The sequence below is a fragment of the Balaenoptera borealis genome (genome assembly GCF_965194805.1).
Source record: "Balaenoptera borealis genome assembly, chromosome: 11".
NCBI lineage: Eukaryota > Metazoa > Chordata > Mammalia > Artiodactyla > Balaenopteridae > Balaenoptera > Balaenoptera borealis.
In genome coordinates, this window is record NC_138868.1 from 38,175,173 (window position 1) to 38,196,919 (window position 21,747).

Sequence of the window (21,747 nt, forward strand, 5' to 3'; positions counted from 1 at the left end):
AAAGGCAGCGCTGCCGCCCCGGGCCTCGGTTTCCCCGTCTGCAAAACAGGGCGTTGGACTAGAGTGTCTCCCAAACCTCCTATTAATCTAGAACTCTACAATATTCCATGCTGAAGCTGCCCGAGGCTCGGAAACCGGAAAAAGAGGGAAAAGCGAGGGAAGACGACAGGGAGGGGAAAGGGAGGAGCCGGGAGCAGACCTGGAGAGGGAAGACAGGGGACGCCTGGAACAGGCTTGGCGGGTTTTCAACCTTATTCCTCCTCCTCCCACACCTGCGTTCTCAAGTCTGGGCCGAGACCTCGCGCCCCTCAAATCTGAGCACCGGTTGGCAAGCTTCTCCCTCCACACCCCAGTTTCTAGAGGCCATGAGGAGATGGTGGGCAACACAATAATGCATGCCATGGGTGGAAGGGGTAATGGTCCTGGCTGGGATCCCCAGGGCAGGTGAGCGGATCTGGGGCTGGGCAGGGGGTGCCACGGACCCAGGCTGGGGATTGCAGAGCGCCCGCGTCCCAACCCGCGTGCCCCGGGCGGACTAAACTTCATTCCCCAACTTTGAGCTAGGGGAGGGGGTGTTTGCCAAAAAAAAAAAAAAAAAAAAAGTTGCTTAACTTTTCCCCCAACTCTGTCGTGGAGGCAGGACCGGAGGGCGGTGCCTGCACCCTGATTCGCCGCCGGCTCCAGTCTGGAGGCTCGGATTGGCGCGCGAGGTCCGGGGCCGGGAAGAGCGGGCGTGGGGGAGGGGAGCGGCCCTCCCTGCCCGCGGGATCGGCTCGCGCCGGGAGCGGGTTAATTTCAAATCGGGGGCTTGACTGCTCCTGGACGGTCACGTTCCCTCTGCCCGCCCGCCGGCCCGCCAGTCCCGGTCCCGGCGTTTCCCTCCGGCACCCACCTCAGCGCAGCGTAAGGACCGACTGACTGCCCGACACGCGGGCTCCCGGGCCTGAGCGGGGAAGGGGTGCCGAGGAGTCCCCGCTCAGCCCCCGTCGGCTCCAACCGTGAGGTGAACTGACAGGTCAGCGGGGCGCAGAGGGACGCGGCGCTCGGCCAGCCTGGCACCGGGAGAGGGCTCGGGAAGGCAGCGGCGGCCGTTTCCCGCCTCTCGCTCCTCCCGGGGCAGTGGAGGGAGGAGCTGAGCTCCCGCGCAGAGGGGAGGGGGCGAGCGAGGGGGAGGGGCGGGGATGCTGTGGTTCCGGGCGCGGGTTTGCCCGCGCTCAAGCCCCGCGCTGATAAGGGGCGGCGCCGACCACGGTCCGGCTTTCCGCGCCAAATTTTTAAATCGAAGGCGGAAGGTCCGGACCCGCCCATGGCGCCGCCAACCAATCGCAGGCCCGCGACCAGCACTCTGATTGGTCGGGAATCGTTGCCCTAGAAACCGCGAGGATGCTGTCCGGGAACTGCCTGGCGGGCGGCGCGCGGACTGGGACCGGGGAGGGGGAGGGGCAGTTGGCCTGGCGCTAGGGGAAGTGCGCGGGGCGCGGGAGCCGGTGGCGGCAGGGGGACTGTACCTGGTTGCCTTGCTGAGCAAATGCAGCCTTCCATGGTAGGGTCCAACATTGTGGCGTGAACTAGCCGCCTGAATAGCGAGTACATAGCGCTTTAAGGAAGCCGCATCTGTAAGGAAGTCTTTTTTTTAAAAAAGTCTTAATCATAAGGCGCTCTTTAAATACCCAGAATACGTTTGGAGCTTAAGGACTGAATTTGTAAGTTACCTATCAAGCTATTTCCCAAGACTTTACTGCTGAGCCTATGCACGTGTGTGTCAAGGGAGAAATTCAGACATCTAGATGCAGACTTTTATCCAGATACTTAGGGTTGTGGCTGCTTAGCCGGAACCTGGGCTCATGCTCTGAGTCCCGAGCTCTGATCTGTGAACAGGTGGGTGCTTGTGCTTGGCTACAGTCCATTCGGTGGGGTCTGGAGAATTGTTTGCCTTCTCTAAAGGTGGGAGAGGGCTGTCACTGGAAATTCTGTGGGTTGCTTGAAGTCTCATGACAGCGGATCGGTTAGCTGAAGAAATCTACAGGCGTTTGATGGAGTTCTGTGCTCCGTGGGGCTGTCTGTGGTCGGGAATAAAATGTAAGTGTCGTTTGTCAGTTTTCTTTAGCCTTTGTTTCAGTAGCCTGTGGCGTCCATGAAGTTATTTTCAACAGATCTACTGCTTTTATTTTTCTTTAACTTTTTCTATGTCCTTTTTTCTTTAAGGATATTAAAGTTTTTAATTGGACTACCTGGACTACTTGAACCATCAGGATATTGGGAGGAAATCCAGATTTTTCATTTTTAAAGAAACTCTAAATGTATGAGAAATTTACAGAATGGAGAACGAAAAGGTACCTTTTTAGCTTCAATACTCATCCTTGCAGTTTTAAATGCAACATCATCCTGATTTAGCTCCATAATTTTTCAATATCCAATATCTTACTAATGCCGCACCCTTTTTTGGTTATCCTTTTTTGGTTAGCCCCTATAAAAACCCAGAAGGAAGGGAAATTTAATTTTTGAAGAGGGGAAAATTACCCAGGATTAATCTTTCTAGTTTTTTATGATTTGGTGGAAATTTCAAAGAGATAAGTAGAGAGAAAAGGTATTTTTAAGAATAATAAAATTTGTTAGTTGCTTTATGATATTTCTGAGAATTCTTGAACAATAGGAATTCAGAAAGGGCATTTGACATGATTTGAGATTGGATTTCCTGTTAAGATAATTTTCTACCAAACCACCAGTTTCTTTTAACTATAGGGGACACTGTCAGTGGGGGGGTATCTTGATTGATGTCCAAATACTGATAGGTTAAAAAAAAATGAAATATGCAAATTTCCTAAAAGTTTTAGATAGTAGTCAAATAAGAGAATTGCTGTTGCTTCTGACGGTCAGAGGCAAAGGACAGCAGCCCTGAGAAAAATCCCCTTCTTGGATCAGCACCTCTCAAGTACACCATCAGGGGAGGGTTCCCCCCGCTTGGGTCCATCACACTGACTTCCATGTAAGGGCACCATAGTTGGATGGAGGAGATTCAGATTCAAGTCCTGTGTGACCTCTCTCAGCCTGGGTGTCCTCTTCTGTAGAATAGGACTACAGGATTGGATGAAAACACAAATGGAAAAGCACTTGATAAATCCTAAAGAGTCACAGACATATAAAATAGTCCAATTAATCTTTGTTCCTAAAGTCACTGAAGAATTAGTGAGCCTCTATTCTTTCGCTTATTGCCATCCTAAGCATTTCCTTATAGATACAGATGTATTCTCAGTGTTTCCATTAAAACAGAACAGTTAATGCATAGCAGTGCAAGAGCGGGATTGACTGGTCATTGTACATTGTAAATTGTAGACAAACATCTTTTGTTGTTGTTGTTAATAAAAACATGATAATAAACATCCTAATCAAATTTTTTAAAAATAAAAATAAAATAGATACAGGTGGTAGGAATGTGTGAAGTCACCAGTGGCCAAAAGTAGAAGAAACGTAGTCTCCATCAGTCTTAAGTATGAACTGCTGTTAATGTACCCCCTTGTTTCTCAGTGGCAGTCCAGCCTCTGCCAGGAACCAGCTTTGTGGTCTTAGGTAACTAATCTTACTTCTCTGGGTTCCATTTTCTCCATCTGTAAAGTGAAAAGGTTAAATATTCAAAGAGCAGACTTTTCTGGTCGGAAATGCTGCTCATAGGCACTCTGGACTTTGCTCCCCAGTGGATTTTGCCAACAAGTCTGACCATATGCTAGCCCTCACCCTTGTTTCCTTGGCTCTCTGACTTTTCTTCATCAGTGGTATTTTATTGAGTAGCCACTGCATGCAGTCATTGTGCTAGATACACAGATGAATGGGACATGGTTTCTGCCATGGAGACCTTTACTTATTACAGTGTCATAAGTCAAAGTCACTCCGAGAAGTTTGGGATCACTTAAATTATCAGTCCTATTAAGGGAAGCTAAGTGAAAGGTATATGGGAATGCTCAATTTTTGCAACTCTTCTCTAAATCTAAAGTTATTTCAAAATAAAATTTTTTAAAATTATAAGTCTTAAAGTTTTCTTTTTAAATTCTTGGAACATAAGATGAAAAGTTTAAGTCCATGCTTTGTTGAAAAGTTAAAAATGGGAAATTTAGCTATTAGAATGGACAAGTGTCAAAGTGATCATTGGAATATAGTCACTAATGTAATCAACTTGACAACCTCACTAGGCATTTTTTCCTTAGCACTATTCTATTTATACAATTTCTAGAGTCAAAAGCTATCTGATAAATCCTTTTTTACAGTGGATTTAATAATTTACTTGTTTTGAACCAGGAAAATCTCTTTTTCGAGCCACATAAAAGGGGACTGGTGAAAACACCTCTGAAAGAATCCACCGCAGCAAATATAGTGTTGGCGGAGATCCAACCTGACTTTGGCCCTTTAACCACACCCACCAAGCCCAAGGAGATCTCCCAGGGAGAACCGTGGACACCAACAGCCAACCTAAAAATGCTAATCAGTGCCGTGAGCCCAGAGATCCGCTACAGAGATCAGAAAAGGGGTTTGTTTGACAACGGAAATGGATTACCTGAGGCCAGAGATTGTTTACATGTAGGTTTCAGAGGCCTGGGTGGAGACTGGGGGATTTGGGGAGCGGGGGTCGGGGGAGCAGTGTGAAGCTGTTGCAGAAGCACTAGCAGTGTAAAGGATCACCCCCCTCAGAGCCCTGGAGGGGCTTGGACCCCATCAAATACAGCCCTGGGAATTCTGAACCTGTGACTTACTTATGAACTTCTTCCCTTTCAGATCTGTCAAGCAATTTATCCCGGCTCCACACCTTTTCTTTCCAATTTTGTAGCTATGGAAGCAAACCATATGTATAAGTGTTAGTCACTGAGCGCAGATGCCCCCAATAAATCTTTACGAATAAGATATTATTTACATCTTTCTTTGTAGGAACACTTATCTGGAGACGAATATGAGAAATCCCAACCCAGTCGAAAAGAGAAAAGCTTAGGATTGTTGTGTCATAAGTTCTTAGCTCGATATCCCAACTATCCCAACCCTGCTGTGAATAACGACATCTGTCTTGATGAAGTAGCCGAGGAACTTAGTAAGTATGCAAAGAGCTCACCGAAATGGTTAATCATTAAAGGGACTTCAGAGACTTACTCCTTCAGGCCCACGCTCATCTAGCCAGTGTTTGTAATGACGCAAGGCCACACAGAAGTTATCCATCTGTAAAGCCCTATTAATTTAAGAATAACCGCATATAGTTTCCAGTCTCAGTTAAGTCTTAAAACAGAAGCAGAAAATCACAATGGAGATTGCTCTGACTGCATTTCGAAAGCTCTGAAGCTTTAAAGGGAGGCACCATTGTTCTATGACTTGTTTCATAAACAGCTACAACTCTGAGCTTGGGTCTTGTTTCTCACTCTGGAGCCAGGCTGTGGAATGGTTTCTTCACAGTTTACAATGAGGATCGGCCTCTGGGCATGGGAGCAGGGCTTTAGCCCTCCCTGCCATTCAGCACTACCCTGAGAACCAGTGCATTTTCTGCATGTTTTGTGTTTGCCAAAAGTTACTGTGTTCCCCTGCCCCCTTTCGCTCCTCTCTTCGTGGACTCAAACCTAGTTACAGCTAAAAAGGAGTCTGTGGCAAACTTGGTATATACCTTTGGAGTCATGAAAATACTATAATCTGAACCTGTGAAGAGATATACAGGATATTTTAATATATAGCTATCACCCCGGGAAGAAAGTCTTGTCCTTCTCATACATGTTTATACATATCAACTTTATTTCATATTTTAAGAATATGCCATTTAGATTCATCTCTTCACATACACTTCATTGTAGCTATGGAGGATGTACCCTTTAATTCAGCAGGTATCTACTGATCACCTATTATGTGCCAGGCAATGTTGTAGCAGCTGGGATGACATTGGTGAACAGAAAGACAAAATCCCTTCTCCTGTGGAACCTGCTTTCTAGTGGGGGCAATAGATAATATGCAAAGGACATAATAAGTAAGTAATTATGATATATGTTAGAAGGTAATATGTGCTATGGAAAAAAGAAAATGTAGGCCAAGGTAGAGGGGGATCCGGAGTGCTAGGGGTGTGCTTTGCAATTTGAAATTTAATTTTAAATGAAGTGGTCAGGGCAGGCCTTGTTAAGAGGGTGACATCCGAGCAAGGACTCAAAAGAATCGAGGTGGGGAGCTATGAGGACATCTGGGAGAGGGAATCCAGCCAGAAGGAGCAGCCCAGCACAAAGGCCCTCAGGCAAGGGCATATCTGGCAAGTTCCAGAACAGCAAGGAATCCCAGCACCTTGTACCTATCATATGACAGCTGTATATGTGTGTGTGTGTGTGTGTGTGTGTGTGTGTGTGTGTGTGTGTGTTGGGAACTAATATAAGAAATGGAGTGTAGAGTGTGGGAGTTAGAGCACTGTAGACTTGATTTTGCCACTTACTGGCTCTGTGCCTTGAGGTGAACAGCTTAGCCAGCCTGAGCCTCTATCTCCTCATCATTAAAGTGTGGTTAATAATGCCTACCTCACAAGTTCAGGGTAAAAATGTCCTAAACCTGTATGGTGCAGCGGAAGCCCTCAATAAATGTCACCTTTCTAATTCATATTAACTATTTGTGCCCTTGGAGAGCAGGGGCATGCCTTTCTCATCTTCACACTCTTTGTTGAGCATAAATAAAGTTATATAATCCAGAACCTACTGACTAGTAATCCCTGGAAGGAAAAGGTATTCAGTTCTATCCACATTACAAAATCTGATCCTAGTAAGGTACAATTGCTCGTTCTTTGCAGATGTTGAGCGCCGACGCATTTACGATATCGTCAACGTCCTAGAGAGTCTGCACATGGTGAGCCGGCTTGCCAAAAACAGGTACACTTGGCACGGCCGACACAACCTCAACCAAACCCTTGGGACTTTGAAGAGCGTCGGGGAAGAGAACAAGTATGCCGAGCAGATTATGATGATCAAAAAGAAAGAATATGAACAAGAGTTTGACTTCAGTAAGAGTTACCGTATAGAGGATCCGATCATCAAATCAAACACTGGCCAAAATGGGCACCCAGACATGTGTTTCGTCGAACTCCCTGGAGTGGAATTTCGGGCAGGTGAGAGCTGCTGTTGAAAAGCCCAGGCGGCAGAGCACCTCTGGGAGGTCTAAAGAAGAGGTTCCTTAGGGAACCACGCTCAAAGCTACTGCTGCTTTTAATGTGAAAATGCTGCACATCAACCGTGGGATCAGGTTGTGGTATTTTTAGCCTGGTTACTTTAGAAAGCACTTGTCCCTTCATAAATTTTAATTCTCTAATCCTCTTCCTTCTCCAAAGCCTCTGTAAACAGCCGCAAAGACAAGTCTTTAAGAGTGATGAGCCAGAAATTTGTGATGCTATTTTTGGTGTCAACGCCTCAGATAGTAAGCCTGGAAATTGCTGCCAAGATTTTAATTGGGGAGGACCATGTGGAAGATTTGGATAAAAGCAAGTTTAAAAGTAAGTGGCACGACTGCCATGGACTTTTGGACCTACTCTTAAATAATAAAATCTCGGTTATTAACTGATTTCCAAATACATTTGTTATATAAACAGATCATATCTAGTTAGGCTTTTGTATCTTCACTTCTCCCCAGAAGCCATGATGATACTGCTTTAGCTGACTTGTAGGATTCAAAGATACATATATAATTACTCTTATCTGACACTTTGGCTTATACAGTTCCTTAAATGTTACCTCCTTTGTTACTGTAACATTGTCTCCATTTTACACATGTAGAATCTGTACTGTCTGAAATCTAAATGAGCAGTAAATTGTAAAGTGGGAGTGGTACCCAGGTCTCTGCTCTTTCCACTGACTCTCATATTTGAGGGTGAAAGTAACTTCTAACACCGTCCCCAGAAGTGACCTGCAGCACAGTTGGTTCGCCATTTTGAAAGTGGTTTTAGCCAGAATATCTGCTCTAAGTTGGAAAGAGACCGTAGATTGGGTCCCTAACACAGCTCTACCCTTGCCTCTAGAACAGACTTTGCAGGAACCCCCTCAAAGAGGAGTAGAGAGAGAGTGTGGAAAGGAGTGCTCAGCAGACACCTGAGGGTATTAGCGACCTCCAAGTAGGGCATGAGGCTGGCCTGGACATGGGTCATTCGGGGGACCCGGCTGACTGGTGAGGAAGAGCTGCCTCGAGCCACAGCAGAGGCTGGGGGAATGCCTGGGAGCTACCACACAGATCCCTTCCCATCCCTGTGAAGCTGTACTGGTGAAGTATATTAAAAGTATATGAAAGTATATTCATACATCTCCAGTGTCTCTATAAAGACAAAATGAATAGAGATTAAGGCAATAATGCTGGCAATGGGCTTGGGAGACCTGTCATCTCAAAAAACACATCCCGATACTACCGATGGGCTGCCCGCTTTCTCTGAGCCACCAGACAGTTTTCAGCTCTCCATTTCACTGGTTAGTCACAGCCCTGGAAACTATTCCAGGAACTACAGATGTGTAATTTCCTGAATCCCCCTGGGAATTCAGCACCTTCTGGCATGGCTATGAAAGAGGGGCTCAATTTGTAACTTTGTACTGTCAAGCTCAAGTAAAGGCAGACTTTTTGTAGCAAAACTTTTCAAGATATGTAAGGTTTATAGAATTAACAAATCTCTGCTTTTCACATTACATATGGACAGTATGAAAATTCATAAATTTTGATGGGCTATAGCATATTCCATGCTTATGTTATTAAATAAATCTTTTTATAAACTATCACAAGCAGGAAAGCAATACATTTATCATCGATGCTATATTTCTATTTGTTCATAATCCTGAATCCTCACTAGGAGATGCCCAGCAATGGTAAATTTTTATTAGAAAATCTGTAACATGATTCCCAATAGGGTGATCTCATTGAGTCACTTTTCCTTTTCCAACATGTACTTTTGTCATTTCAAAATTCAGTATCATCAGTAACTGCGTCTTATCAATATTTAAAACTATTTTTTGTTGTTTTAATTAAAGCAGTGTCACTAGCATAACTTAAGAAGAGTCACATTTTTCTCTGACATTGATAGTTAGGATAGCTCTTTGAATGTACATGAAGTCCTTATGAAGCAAAGTCCTTTGATCTTTCATTATTCCATTAAGGGATGTATACACTTTTTTTCCCCCCAGCAAAAATTAGGAGGTTGTATGATATAGCTAATGTTCTGAGTAGCCTGGATCTTATCAAGAAAGTTCATGTTACAGAGGAAAGAGGCCGAAAACCAGCTTTTAAATGGACAGGCCCAGAAATCAGTCCAAATTCCAGTGGTATGTATTTGTTTTCTTTCATTCATTGCTTCATTATTTTGAATTAACGCACATTTGGAGATATTCCCCCTTTCCCTTCCTACCCACACTCCCACATGTAAAGAACATATATAAGTGATTGAAATTACAAAGATGAGTACCGATATGGAAAATTTAGCTCTTGGCTTCATCAGCAGCACAAGGTCCATAACAACTGCACACCTTGTGCAGGAGGTAGAATCTGTATGTGAAAGGATTTGAGAAAGTTGAAAGCATCACGAAGCATAAGATACTACTGCTGTCATTATTATGCTGTTCAGTGACCATAACAGAGTCTGTGCACATGGAGAATATGAAGTGAATTCATTCTAGTATCAATATTCTAGTCTCCATCTCAACTCTGGGATTCTGACATTTTGCGTTCCACCAAGATCCCCACACAGAAGTGCTGGCAAGTGGGAAGAACATGGGCTGTAGAAGCAGAGGGAGGCTTAGGTTCCAGTCCCAGCTCTGATACTTATCAGCCTTGCGGCCTTGGGCAGGTCACTTCTCCAAGACTGTTTCCTCACCCGCAAGTGGGAAGAATAGTGGCACCTTCGCAAGGTTATTGTGATTTTGGATATAACTACAGAGAGAGGTCCTTCGGTACAGGGATTCAGAGTGTAGGCTCTGGGCTAGACTGATCGGGTTCATATCCCAGGCCCACATTCTACAAGCTAAGAGACCGTGAGTCAGTTAATGTCTGAAATGTCTCTGAAATGGGGATGCATTTCCTGAGAAGTACCTACCCAAGTTGTGGAGAGTGTCTTAGCATGTTCAGGCTGCCATAGCAGAGTACCATCAACCGGGTGGCTTATAAACAACAGACATTTACTTCTCACAGTTCTAGAGATTAGGAAGTCCAAAATCAAGGCACCAGCAGATTCAGTGTTTGGTGAGGACCTGCTTTCTAGACAGCCGTCTTTTCATTGTAACCTCAGGTGGTGGAAGGGACTAGGGAGCTCTGTGGGGTCTCTTTTGTAAGAGCACTAATCCTATGCAAGAAGGCTCCGCCCTCATGAGCATCTTGCAAAGGCCCCACCTCCCAATACCATCATATTGGGCATTAGCTTTCAGCATATGAATTTGGTGGGTGGGGGAGTGGGGAGGGACACAAACATTCACTCCATAGCAGTGAGGGTCACCATATTTCATCAGATTAAGTCTCCACTGATTCTGAGATGCACAATGTTTTATATATCAATAAGAAAGAAAAATCAGTAACAGTCACACTATAGCACCACTGGTTATAAGATGCAACGGCTTTCAGAGATGTTAAAGCGTGAAATATTATCTCAGAATTTATTTAATAAGATAAACAGGGTTTTGTAGGTGAAGCCCTTAAAATGGTATCTGGCACACAGTAGGTGCTCTATTAACTGTGGCCAGTTTAATTCCTAAAATCATTTTAGAATCACACTGACCTCATACCCCAGAAGGAGGCCGAACCAACCGTGTATTAACACACTGCCCTTTCCTGTTTCAGGTCTTGGCCCAGTGCTTCCTTTTGCTGCCTCTGATTTGGAAGGGAGGCGGTCTTCTAAAGAGAACTGTGCCAAAAACCTCTTTTCCACACGTGGGAAACCAAACTTCACTCGACACCCATCTCTCATCAAACTGGTAAAGAGCATAGAAAGTGATCGGAGAAAGATAAATTCTGCTCCCACTAGCCCTATCAAAACCAACAAAGGTATGTTTACAATCATGTCAGGGCTCTGCTCGGAAGAATTCCTTTTTATCTGACTTTTTAGCTTACTTGATCCCGCGGGACTTGCTAGAGAATTGTTTCAACTTCCATAGTCCCAAACCCACTTGAAGCCTAACTGTATATGAATTAAAGGATAAAAAGTGATTTGTGGGGTTTATTGTTTAATTGCTGGGTGATTTTGGGGGGCGGTGCATGTTCCTTTGACCTCAGTGATGTTTCATCTGTGTGAACATGTATTCTTTTGCTTTGACCAATCCTCTCCCCCACCTTCTTTTTATTTTACCAGCTGAGAGTTCTCAGAATTCTGTGCCTTTCCCAAGTAAAATGGCTCAGCTTGCAGCTATTTGCAAAATGCAGTTAGAAGAGCAATCAAGGTAGGCAACGCTCTTTAGTAACAGGATGCATTACTTTACGTTGCATCCTTAGGATTACTTATTTTACATAAGAATAGGCACTAGCCTTGGCAACTGGTGAGAGAATCTTTTCTATACGGAATGATTACAGAAACTATCTGCTAGTTTCATAAAAGCATAGCTTCAATCTGGGGCAATCTAAAGTGGTAGAACATTTTAGAGAACATGTTTCCATTGTATCATGATTTAAATCTTGTCTTTTAGTGACCCCAGAAAGAAAGTGAAAGTACAACTGGCAAGATCTGGGCACTGCAAACCAGTGGCCCCTCTGGACACTCCAGCAAATGCTGAGCTAGAGATGACAGCACCGTCCCTCATCCAGCCCCTGGGGGTGGTCCCCCTCATCCCCAGCCCATTGTCATCGGCAGTGCCCATGATCCTACCTCAGGCCCCTTCGGGCCCATCATATGCCATCTACCTGCAGCCTGCCCAGGCCCAAACGATGACGCCGCCCCAAGGCCTGAGCCCCACGGTCTGCCCCACGCCCTCTTCTAACGCTACGAGATCAAAAGGTTCCACCGATACCACCACAGAGAATGCAGCCAATGATGCACCAAAGTCCAGTGCCTCCACCAGGCCTGGAAGCTTGCTGCCAGGGCTGGAGCGACAAGGTACAAAGAACCGAGACAGGGAGCCTGCTGGAGAAAGAGGCTCAAAGAGGGCAAGCATGCTTGAGGACAGTGGTTCCAAAAAGAAATTTAAAGAAGACCTAAAAGGACTTGAAAATGTCTCCACAGTAAGTACAGCCTTGAACTGTGCGAAGCTTTAGGAGCTCCCCAGTTGATTAGGAGAGAATCTGGTGGCTTGTGAAATTTACCAGAGCAAAGAGCAGTCTCTCAGAAAACAGGGAACTGTTCCTTAGCATCCCATAATCCAAACAAGGCCTCAGACAGCTAATCCCCTTACTGGGATGATGGCAGGGACATTTTTAACCTTTGGAGGAAGGGATTATTTGCTCTCTTTTTAAAGCACCGCGGGTGGTTGTCCTTAAGTCCATTTCTCTGTCACACACTGGAATGCAAACACCTGCCATGAAAGTCTTAAATAATTTACAAGCAGCCGTGACCCCAAATGAAAGGATGGACACATAGGGTCCCTTTAACTCCTGCTTTCTGAGTCATTAGTTGATGTTTGTTTGATGTCATGTAACTGGCATCTGCTGCCTAGAAGAGAAATTGTTCCCCCTGTTTTTACTTTCTACCTAAAATTCAAACCAAAATTTCTATTTTGTGCAAATAGAAAAATCAAACTTAGCTTGGCTAATTTTAGGTATATTTGATGCATTGGTTTCTAGAGATTTTGATGTTCTAGACAATTTTTTTCCTAGATGGAGTTTTATTCAGGAAGGAATGAACATTTATTGGATGCCTACCCACATACCATACAGCAGAAGTATTAGGCACTTTTACATACATTATCTCATTTTCCTCCCTTAGGACAATTATATATGAGAGACAGCATCACCAAATAAACAAACACCACTAAACGTGGAAGCAGAAGTTAATCTCTCATTTTGTCCCTGCTGTGAATTCAAGTTATTTTACTTCCCTTCATCTTGTTTTTCCACATCTATAAAGAATTTGTTCTGCCAGTTTTTCCTGATCGTCTATTGGGTGTAAAGAGAATGTGCTTTGGATCAAACCTGTGCTCTGGATCAGACCAAACCCAGCACCTGCCTTTGGGGGTGGTTGCTTTTGAGCACTTGCCCCAGGGCCATATTACAGTTTTTGTGAGGTTAAGTGCATTTATTACATGATGTTTTACATAAAGGGGTTCGTGGTCCTTTTAAGGCACCGTAGAAGCTGAAGGGTATTATCTATAACTGTTGTTATTAAGGAGGCTTTAGAGTTTGTCAAATCTTCCCTGAGGATGGCCTCATGGTAACCATTCAAAACATCCATTATCTTAGCATAGTATCATTTTGCATCTAATATCCATGCTAGGGGGAAAATCACAAGGCTTCGGCTTGATTCGATTTTCTGGGAGGTCCATAATCTCTTTGAGCCAATGGGTATGATTTAATAATGGTCTCCTGTTGCTCACTTAGTTATTCAGGATTAGGGTTTTCACTGGATAGATTTTTCACGTCCCCTGCTTCTTTTTTCATCTCTGACTTCATTTTGACCATTTCTCTTTAGCACGGACTGAGCAGGACAAAGAAAGTGAGAGATTCGCGTGTTAATTCATTCAACAAACATTTACTGAGAATCTACACTTCTAGGGGTGGAGAGAAGACAGTATACAAATAAACACAAACGTATCAGGTAGTGAATGATAAGAAATATGGTGAAAATAAAACAGGATAGTGTCATAGGAAGAGGGGTAAGAGTGGTAATGTAGGCTCAATGAGAAGATGTGCAAGTTGAAATATGTCAAATTCTTTCATCCTGCTACTTTAATAGTTCTAATTTGTTTTAAAAAAAAGGAATTGGCATTATAGGTGAACAAATTTTGCGATGAATATAGTTTGTAGGAAATGGAAAAATAATTATTATTAGAGTATTAGAGGTCTTGCTGGAGATTTGAAAAGAGTTAAACCGGCAACCAGAAAAACTCGTACCATGAGAGAGTACGATTAAAGATAGCAATGAGCAGCTATTTGTAAAACACCTAAATCTACCCCTTAAAAATTCTTCTTTGCTGCAGTCTTTAAGGAACCTACTAGTAAAGATATTGAATAGAACTAAGCATCTAAGAAACAAAATAGAAAGTCTGTGGTACCCTTTAGCATTGTGGACTCTGACCAGACCTATTAACAGCTAGATCAAAGTATAGACTGTTGTTTTGACAATGGTGAGAAGAAAGATCCGGAGGAAGATAAAAGGAGGGCCCCTAGTTTACAAGAGCTGCTTTTTTGCTTTTACCAGTCCTGCTCCTGGTAAGACTGAGCAGACTTTTCAGGCGGCTCAGCCACCCATGTAGGCGCTCTCTGTTTGGAAAAGCACAATGATCAGCGGGCAAGGTGCAGACACACACAACCCAACACTCTGGCCATTTCGGTTTGGAATGTAACTTTATTCCCTAAAGCTTTTGCTGCATGACAACTGGGTATCTAATATGAATTAATCAGTTCTCTTTTTTATCTGTAATTTTTGAACCCTGGTGCCCTGCCCTTTCATTTGTATATTATAAGGGTGTTTGTTTGGTATCATTTGAACCTAAAGTACTAGGGAAAAAAATCTATAGTTGTATAATTCCTTTGTTCTAAATCAGGAGTCAGCAAACGTTTTCTGTAAAGGACCAGATAGTAAATGTTTTTGGCTTTGTGCGCCATATGGTCTCTGTTGCACCTATTCACTCTGCCATTGTTAAAAAAAAAAAAAAAGGAATGCATCTGTAGACAATACATAAATGAATGGGCATGGCTATGTTCCAATAGAATTTTATTTACAAAAACAGCCAGGAGGCTGTATTTTTGGCCTATGGTTTGGCGTTCCCTTTCTGTAAATCAACATTTCTTAAAATGTTTTCCTTAAATACCAATACTACCGAAAATTTAGTTGCTGAATAACCTAGGAAATGTTACATGATGCCCCCTTGGAGAACAATGCATGCCATCATAAAAGTCCCTTAGAAATTCTGTCATAAAGACCGTTTTCCTTTGTTTAATTCAGAATTTACCAGACATATTTGACTATGATTCGCAGAGTGCCTGCTTGCATCCCATAGGACTAGAGTCCCTCAGAATATTCTTGGGAAATACCATCCCACAGAATTCAAGGACAATCAGATAATAACACAGCAGTGCCTTTACGGTGTCCAGCTGCATTAAACTTGTTCTGACAGTACCACATCATACCAAGAAGTCTGGTAGCAGGACTTAGGGCGTCAGTGGTGGGGGTCAGGGGGGATGTGCTGGGTAAATCCTGCCCTTAAGCAGGTTCAGTGCTAGCTTTAGGACACTTCCTAAGACCACAGATGGCATTTAAGAAACACATGGTTTGTATCATTCAGGACAAGCGTTGGAATGGGAAGGAGGGCTATTGTCTTCAAGGAGCCATTATAGCTGGCCTGTCCGTGGCCCATAACATTGGAGGCTTTAGTCTGATGAGAGAACCACCAAGGGATACTAGTCCCAGAAGAGGCGCTTGGCCATTTTTCTTCCGTATTTGTGTGTAAAATAAACGCTTCCTCCTTGTTTTCTAGACCTTGTTCCCATCAGGATACCTAATCCCTCTCACCCAGTGCTCAACCCTGGGGGCAGAGTCCATTTTGTCTAGTAAAGAAAGCTCAGGTACACTTTCCCCAAACCACAGGATCTACAGCTCCCCGATTGCAGGTGAGTGTACGTAAAACACTGTTCAAGTGTGGGTCATTCTCAAGTTCACTCAAGCCTTGTATGCTTCTCGGACAAATGCCTGTGCTTTTAAGATATTCTCCCCCCTTTTCTTTCCAGGTGTTATTCCAGTGACATCATCCGAACTCACTGCTGTTAATTTTCCCTCTTTTCATGTAACACCTTTGAAGCTAATGGTCTCACCAACTTCCGTGGCGGCCGTCCCTGTCGGGAACAGCCCGGCTCTCACTTCGAGCCACCCCGTTCCCGTCCAGAACCCGAGCTCAGCCGTTGTAAACTTCACTCTGCAGCACTTGGGCCTCATCTCCCCCGGTGTGCAGGTGTCCGCCAGCCCCGGGCCTGGAACCGTTCCTGTGTCTCCAAGAATAGAGGCTGTTAGTGTCACACCAGAAAATGCAGGCACTCAGCAAGGAAGGGCCACCAAGTACGACGTATCAGTCCTGGGCCAGAACCAAACAAATGGACAATCAGTTGCAGTGACAGGGGCACAACAGGTAAGAGTATTTCCATTTATTATTTTTCCTTAGGTTATTAAGTCCCCAGTGTCAACATCATGGGAGACTCACATTTGCTTTTCTCCTTTGAGAAAAGGAAAGGATGGGAGAGTGAGGAGATTAAAGGCCTGCCTTCCTTCCAAACCCAGGAAGAGTGCCCAAGGAGTCCGTTTTATGGGGTTACCATGAGCTTTTTGTCTCACCTTAGCAAAAATAATTGAGAACATGAAACTCAGGCAGGCTCAGCCGGCAGATTTCAGGGCATGCGAGGTTCCCATCATGTGACGTGTCCCTCCAGTACAGTTTTCTAAGGTTGCCAGGTGTACCTGTCTGCGTGGGTTTGACTCTTCTCCATTCTTCTCTTTCCAATCAGCCTGTTCCTGTGACACCCAAAGGGTCCCAATTAGTGGCTGAAAGCTTCTTCCGTACCCCAGGTGGACCAACGAAGCCGGCAGGCTCCTCCTGCATGGATTTCGATGGTGCTAATAACACCTCCATAGGAACTCTCTTTGTCCCACAGCGAAAACTGGAAGTCTCAACAGAGGATGTCCATTAATTGACAGATTTGGCCTCGTTTAATCTTCTAGACTTGTTTAACAGAGATGATGTCCTCAGACTGATTTGGAGAACACGTTCTCTGAAAATGCTGTAAATACGTTGGGAGTTTACTTAATTTCAAAACAGACACTTGTTTTCATACTTATATATATCCATACACACATATAAATATATATTTGTATTAAGCTAAGTTCAGCCATCAGTCCTACAAAATAAAAGAACTGAGATATATATTAACTTCCAGGGGGAAAGAGTTCGATGTTCCAGCTGTGCCTATACTATTATGCCTAATAACTGTGTTAAAGTTTACTTCCCTTTGAGTGAATCTGTGACAGGCCTAATGCAGCGCTCTCTTCAACTTTGCACAAAGAAAACGCTGTGACGTACAATGCTGTATTTTTAAATAGGAGGGCTGTAGCTATATTTTTTGTAATTTCTTTCAGCTGTTGTTGCAGTATGTCTTTTTGTAAAGTTTGCAACAATCCTTAATCAAGTCTATGGAAAAATTATTTATAAAATGTATTTTTAATCATAAGTTGTTCAAATTAAAACTTTTCTAAAATGTATTTAACTTTTCATTTGGCCTGTTGGAAGAAAAGGAAAATTTCTCGAACCTCTGAGGCAAATTCTTAGTACGGAGAATACATCCTGGGTTTCCTTAGATATGCCAAGTTTATTGCCTACGTTCTTCCCCTCTTTTGATCTTCCATATGGCTCCACTTTTACAGAGTGAAAATGGCTTCAGAGAAGCTGTTGCTTGGCCAAGGACGGCCAGCTTAGTCTCCTGGGCTTTCCACCACGCCCTGGGAGGTTGGAAATGAGAGGTGTGAGTTGGGGTGCTCCTGCCCTGGCATGGCATGGCATGGCCAGCACCCACCCTCTTCTGTCCCGCTGTCGACAGAAGAGGGGCTGCAGCTATAGTCCTCTTTCCACACTTTCCAAATGGGCCCAGCTCCAGGGGTGGGCAAGTAGCAGTAAGGATTCTAATTTCGTCCACACTCAAGGAACTATCACATCAAACCCTCCATGAGCTCCAAGAGAAGGAACGAGCTATAATGTGTTAAATGTGCATCTCCCTGATCCCCTGGTTATGCAACAAATTGTACCTTAAGCATTAACACGTGCCTTCCCTCGTCAGGGTCTTAAAGGATCATTGTAATATCTATTTCCTGCTTGTTTCCTATGTGCCAGGCACTGTGTTACACATTTTAAAGGCATTATCTCTACAAGCTAGGGCGATGAGGTCACTGAGGCGCCCAGAAATTCAAGCAGCAAGTCCAGGGTCACACTGCCAGTGTATGCAAGGACTTAACCCATGTCTTTATCTTTTTTTTTTTTCACACACACACACTGCATTTTATTTTTACAAGAGATAAATAGACTGACACCAAGCATTGTACATGGATGACCACAACAAAAGCAACGATTGCAATTACCAAACATGAAACATACTCATACTATGTCATAATATTGACATTCAGTCCAGTAATCCTCCACTGTAACAGCTCCTTTACTTTGCAGTGAAAATTGATTTGTATATTCTTTGCCTCTGAGTCCTTGTGGGAATGTTGTTTTTTTTTTAATTCAGACAGAAAGTCACAAAAATTATACTCATCCTCATCAGTTCACTCAGTCCCATGTAATTAATTTTTTTTTTTCATCTTGATCTTTTGTTAGCACTTCTATGAGTTCATCAGTTTTTCATTAGAGTTCTGAAAATGCTTATTCATTCAGTTCAGCAGTACAGTCAGTTACCAGAAACCTGTACTTGTCAGAGTACTTGTCAGAGTCTTTTCCATGAATTTCTTGAAGATGAAAGCCTTTTATAGGAACATATTTGCAAAAGCATCACAGTGTTTATCTCTTTATCTGTTCATTACCCATCTGCCTCCAGATGCATGCCCAGCAGTTCTAGCAGGAACCAAGCACATTGTTTCAGGGTAATCTGAGCATTTGCAAGCTCAAAGCTTTCAAATATACATGTTTTGTTTGCACAACCAAGTACAGCTAAGAGGCAGATTTTCACACTGACCTAGAGATCCCTCTTCCTCCACACCACTAGAGAGCCAATATGAACTATTTCCCCCAAAGTACCTCTGCCTTGGCTTTTATAAACCTACTTGGAGGGCACGTGGATGGTTCCTGATTTAAGAAATGGCTCCTGCCTTTGCTTATAGTATCACTGAGGAAGACAGTATATACACACAAATAAATGAAAGAAAGCAAGTCCATTCAATATAGAGAAGGTAAGTTGCCAGTAGTAGATATAGACTAAAGATACAGTTCAGCGGAGGCTACTACATAATTGCACAGAGAACTGAGAGAAACACCAACCCAGACAGACAGTCACTGTAGCTCCAAGGAGGTGAATCTCCTGACATCTGCTCCCCGATAGCCGAGCTAGAGAGACTGCAGGCCAGGTTTTGTTCTGCCCCCCTTCTCAGGTCTACACATGGAGAAGTACCTCTCTAGGACGGAGGTTTGGGGAAATCAGATGCACAGAAAGAAAGGAGATGTGTCAGGTTTTGAGACAGCTCTGGGGTTGTCCCACCCAGCTCTGCCACTGGCAGATTCATAAAGTTGCCCCATAACCCCCACCTCCTGGTGTTCACGCCCTTGTGGATTCCCTTCCCTTGAGTGTGGGTGGGACCTGTGACTTCCTTCTAACCAATAGGACACAGTGAAGGTGATGAGGTGTGTGTGAGTGTGTGTGTACATGATTAAGAGCCTGCCTTTCCCGCTTGGAGGAGTCAGAGTGACCATGTTTGGGGAGCCCAACAAAGGACCTGTGAGCAGCTGTTGCAGCTGAGGGTGGCCTGCCACCAACAGCCAGCAAGAAACTGAAACACTGAATGTGGTGCCAACAGTCTGAGTGAGCTTGCAAGCAGATGTTTCCCCACTTGGACCTCAGATGAGACCACAACCATGACACCTTGATTGCAGCCTTATGAGATCCTAAGCAGAAAACCCAACTAAGCCACTCCCAGACTCCTGACCCACAGAAACTGTGACATAATAAATTTGAGTTGTTTGAAGATGCTAAGTTTGCAGCGATATTGCCATGTGGCAGTAGGTAACTAATACAGCTACATAACCCACTAGTGTTCATAAACGTCTTCTTCCAGTTTGTCTTATTATTGTTCACTGGTTTTATAGGCACTCATAGAAACAAACATCACTGGCACATGGTAACCCCAAAGGCTTTCATGGGAGAGTGTCCATTTTTAAAGCTGGAAGCAACTTTAAAGATGCCAGGTTGTAGCACAGTAGTGGACAAAGTTATCTGCCCAGCACGAAATTTCTTTCCTCAAACTGCACATTTCTCCAAAGAAGATATACAGATTGCCAACAGACACATGAAAGAATGCTCAACATCGTTAATCATTAGAGAAATGCAAATCAAAATTACAATGAGATATCATCTCACACCGGTCAGAATGGCCATCATCAATAAATCTACAAACAATAAATGCTGGAGAGGGTGTGGAGAAAAGGGAACCCTCTTGCACTGTTGATGGGAATGTAAATTGATACAGCCAATATGGAGAACAGTATGGAGTTTCCTTAAAAAACTAAAAATAGAACTACCATAAGACCCAGCAATCCCACTACTGGGCATATACCCTGAGAAAACCATAATTCAAAAAGAGTCATGTACCAAAATGTTCATTGCAGCTCTATTTACAATAGCCAGGACATGGGAGCAACCTAAGTGTCCATCAATAGATGAATGGATAAAGAAGATGTGGCACATATATACAATGGAATATTACTCAGCCATAAAAAGAAACGAAACAGCTATTTGTAGTGAGGTGGATGGACCTAGGGACTGTCATACAGAGTGAAGTAAGTCAGAAAGAGAAAAACAAATACTGTATGCTAACACATATATGTGGAATCTAAAAAAAAAAAAAAAGGTCATGAAGAACCTAGGGGCAAGATGGGAATAAAGATGCAGACTTACTAGAGAATGGACTTGAGGATACGGGGAGGGGGAAGGGTAAGCTGGGACAAAGTGAGAGAGTGGCATGGACATATATACACTACCAAACGTAAAATAGATAGCTAGTGGGAAGCAGCCACATAGCACAGGGAGATCAGCTTGGTGCTTTGTGACCAGCTAGAAGGGTGGGATAGGGAGGGTTGGAGGGAGGGAGATGCAAGACGGGAGAGATATGAGGACATATGTATATGTATAACTGATTCACTTTGTTATAAAGCAGAAACTAATGCACCATTGTAAAGAAATTATACTCCAATAAAGATGTTAAAAAAATAAAAAAGTATTTATTCTGGTTCAATCTCAGGTTTTGTTTGTCACCAAAAAAAAAAAGTATATATTCAATTTTTACTATATGCTTAGAACTGTTATGCAAAACAATGCCACTTTTGATAATAAAATATCCTCTGTGTATGAATCTTCTAAAAGTTTATCCTGAATAAAAATTTTTTCTTTTAGTTATGACTAATTAAAATCTTTCTAAAATGATAATATACCCTTCCAGTTCCTAAACAGAGTACTCTGAATATAATTTAAACTTTTCTTCATGTTTCAGAAACTCATGAGCGCTATTTTATTAAATTCAAATTCAACAAACAAACAATTTAGACCATCTATGATACAGTAATGCCCTCAAGGGCTATTAAATATATAGGTCTGTGTCCTCCTAAAATTAATGGCTCCAGAATATTATGCTTTTCAAGTTCTGTTTTTAATGGTTCTCTGTCTCCACCTTTGATATCAGCTTCAACTTGCTTCTTCCCTCTAACCTCATGATGAATTTCTCTTCTAACCCAGGAAAACTGAAGGATTCCAGGGGAGCTGATGTCACCACACTCACTTTTATAAACCACTCAACAGATTTCTAACTATTTAAAGAGTGCTCTGTTTCTCTCTTGGGGGATAAAGGCCGTGAGCTTCATCTCAGGTGTTTCCCTTGCCAAACAGTGGTCTTTCTCACTGTCCACACAAATC

The 21,747-nt window shown here is 43.4% G+C and overlaps 2 protein-coding genes across 12 annotated transcripts in view; one reads left to right on the forward strand and one right to left on the reverse strand.

Annotated features, from left to right (window-relative positions):
- Positions 1–1,023, reverse strand: part of NAV2 (neuron navigator 2) — an 858,870-nt gene extending 857,847 nt beyond the window's left edge. Inside the window, exon 1 of the mRNA XM_082342382.1 lies at positions 893–1,023. The gene's annotated coding sequence lies outside the window, so the exon portion shown is untranslated. The remainder of the gene's footprint in view (positions 1–892) is intronic.
- On the forward strand, positions 182–17,338 carry E2F8 (E2F transcription factor 8). Of its 11 annotated transcripts, none has more exons than XM_082342425.1 (14): positions 903–1,015; positions 1,945–2,079; positions 2,206–2,333; positions 4,291–4,569; positions 4,915–5,071; positions 6,785–7,099; positions 7,319–7,480; positions 9,147–9,284; positions 10,789–10,992; positions 11,297–11,384; positions 11,628–12,159; positions 15,570–15,702; positions 15,820–16,214; positions 16,588–17,338. In XM_082342425.1, the coding sequence occupies exons 3-14, from the start codon at positions 2,319–2,321 to the stop codon at positions 16,768–16,770; spliced, it is 2,601 nt and encodes an 866-aa protein (XP_082198551.1). In that variant the 5' UTR covers positions 903–1,015; positions 1,945–2,079; positions 2,206–2,318; the 3' UTR covers positions 16,771–17,338. The 11 variants fall into 11 exon arrangements, 10 of the variants coding, with proteins under 10 accessions (XP_082198556.1, XP_082198557.1, XP_082198549.1 ...); XM_082342426.1 differs by having other exon boundaries at positions 923–1,003; XM_082342430.1 differs by lacking the exons at positions 903–1,015; positions 1,945–2,079 and adding an exon at positions 182–444.
- The last annotated feature ends 4,409 nt before the right edge of the window (positions 17,339–21,747 follow it).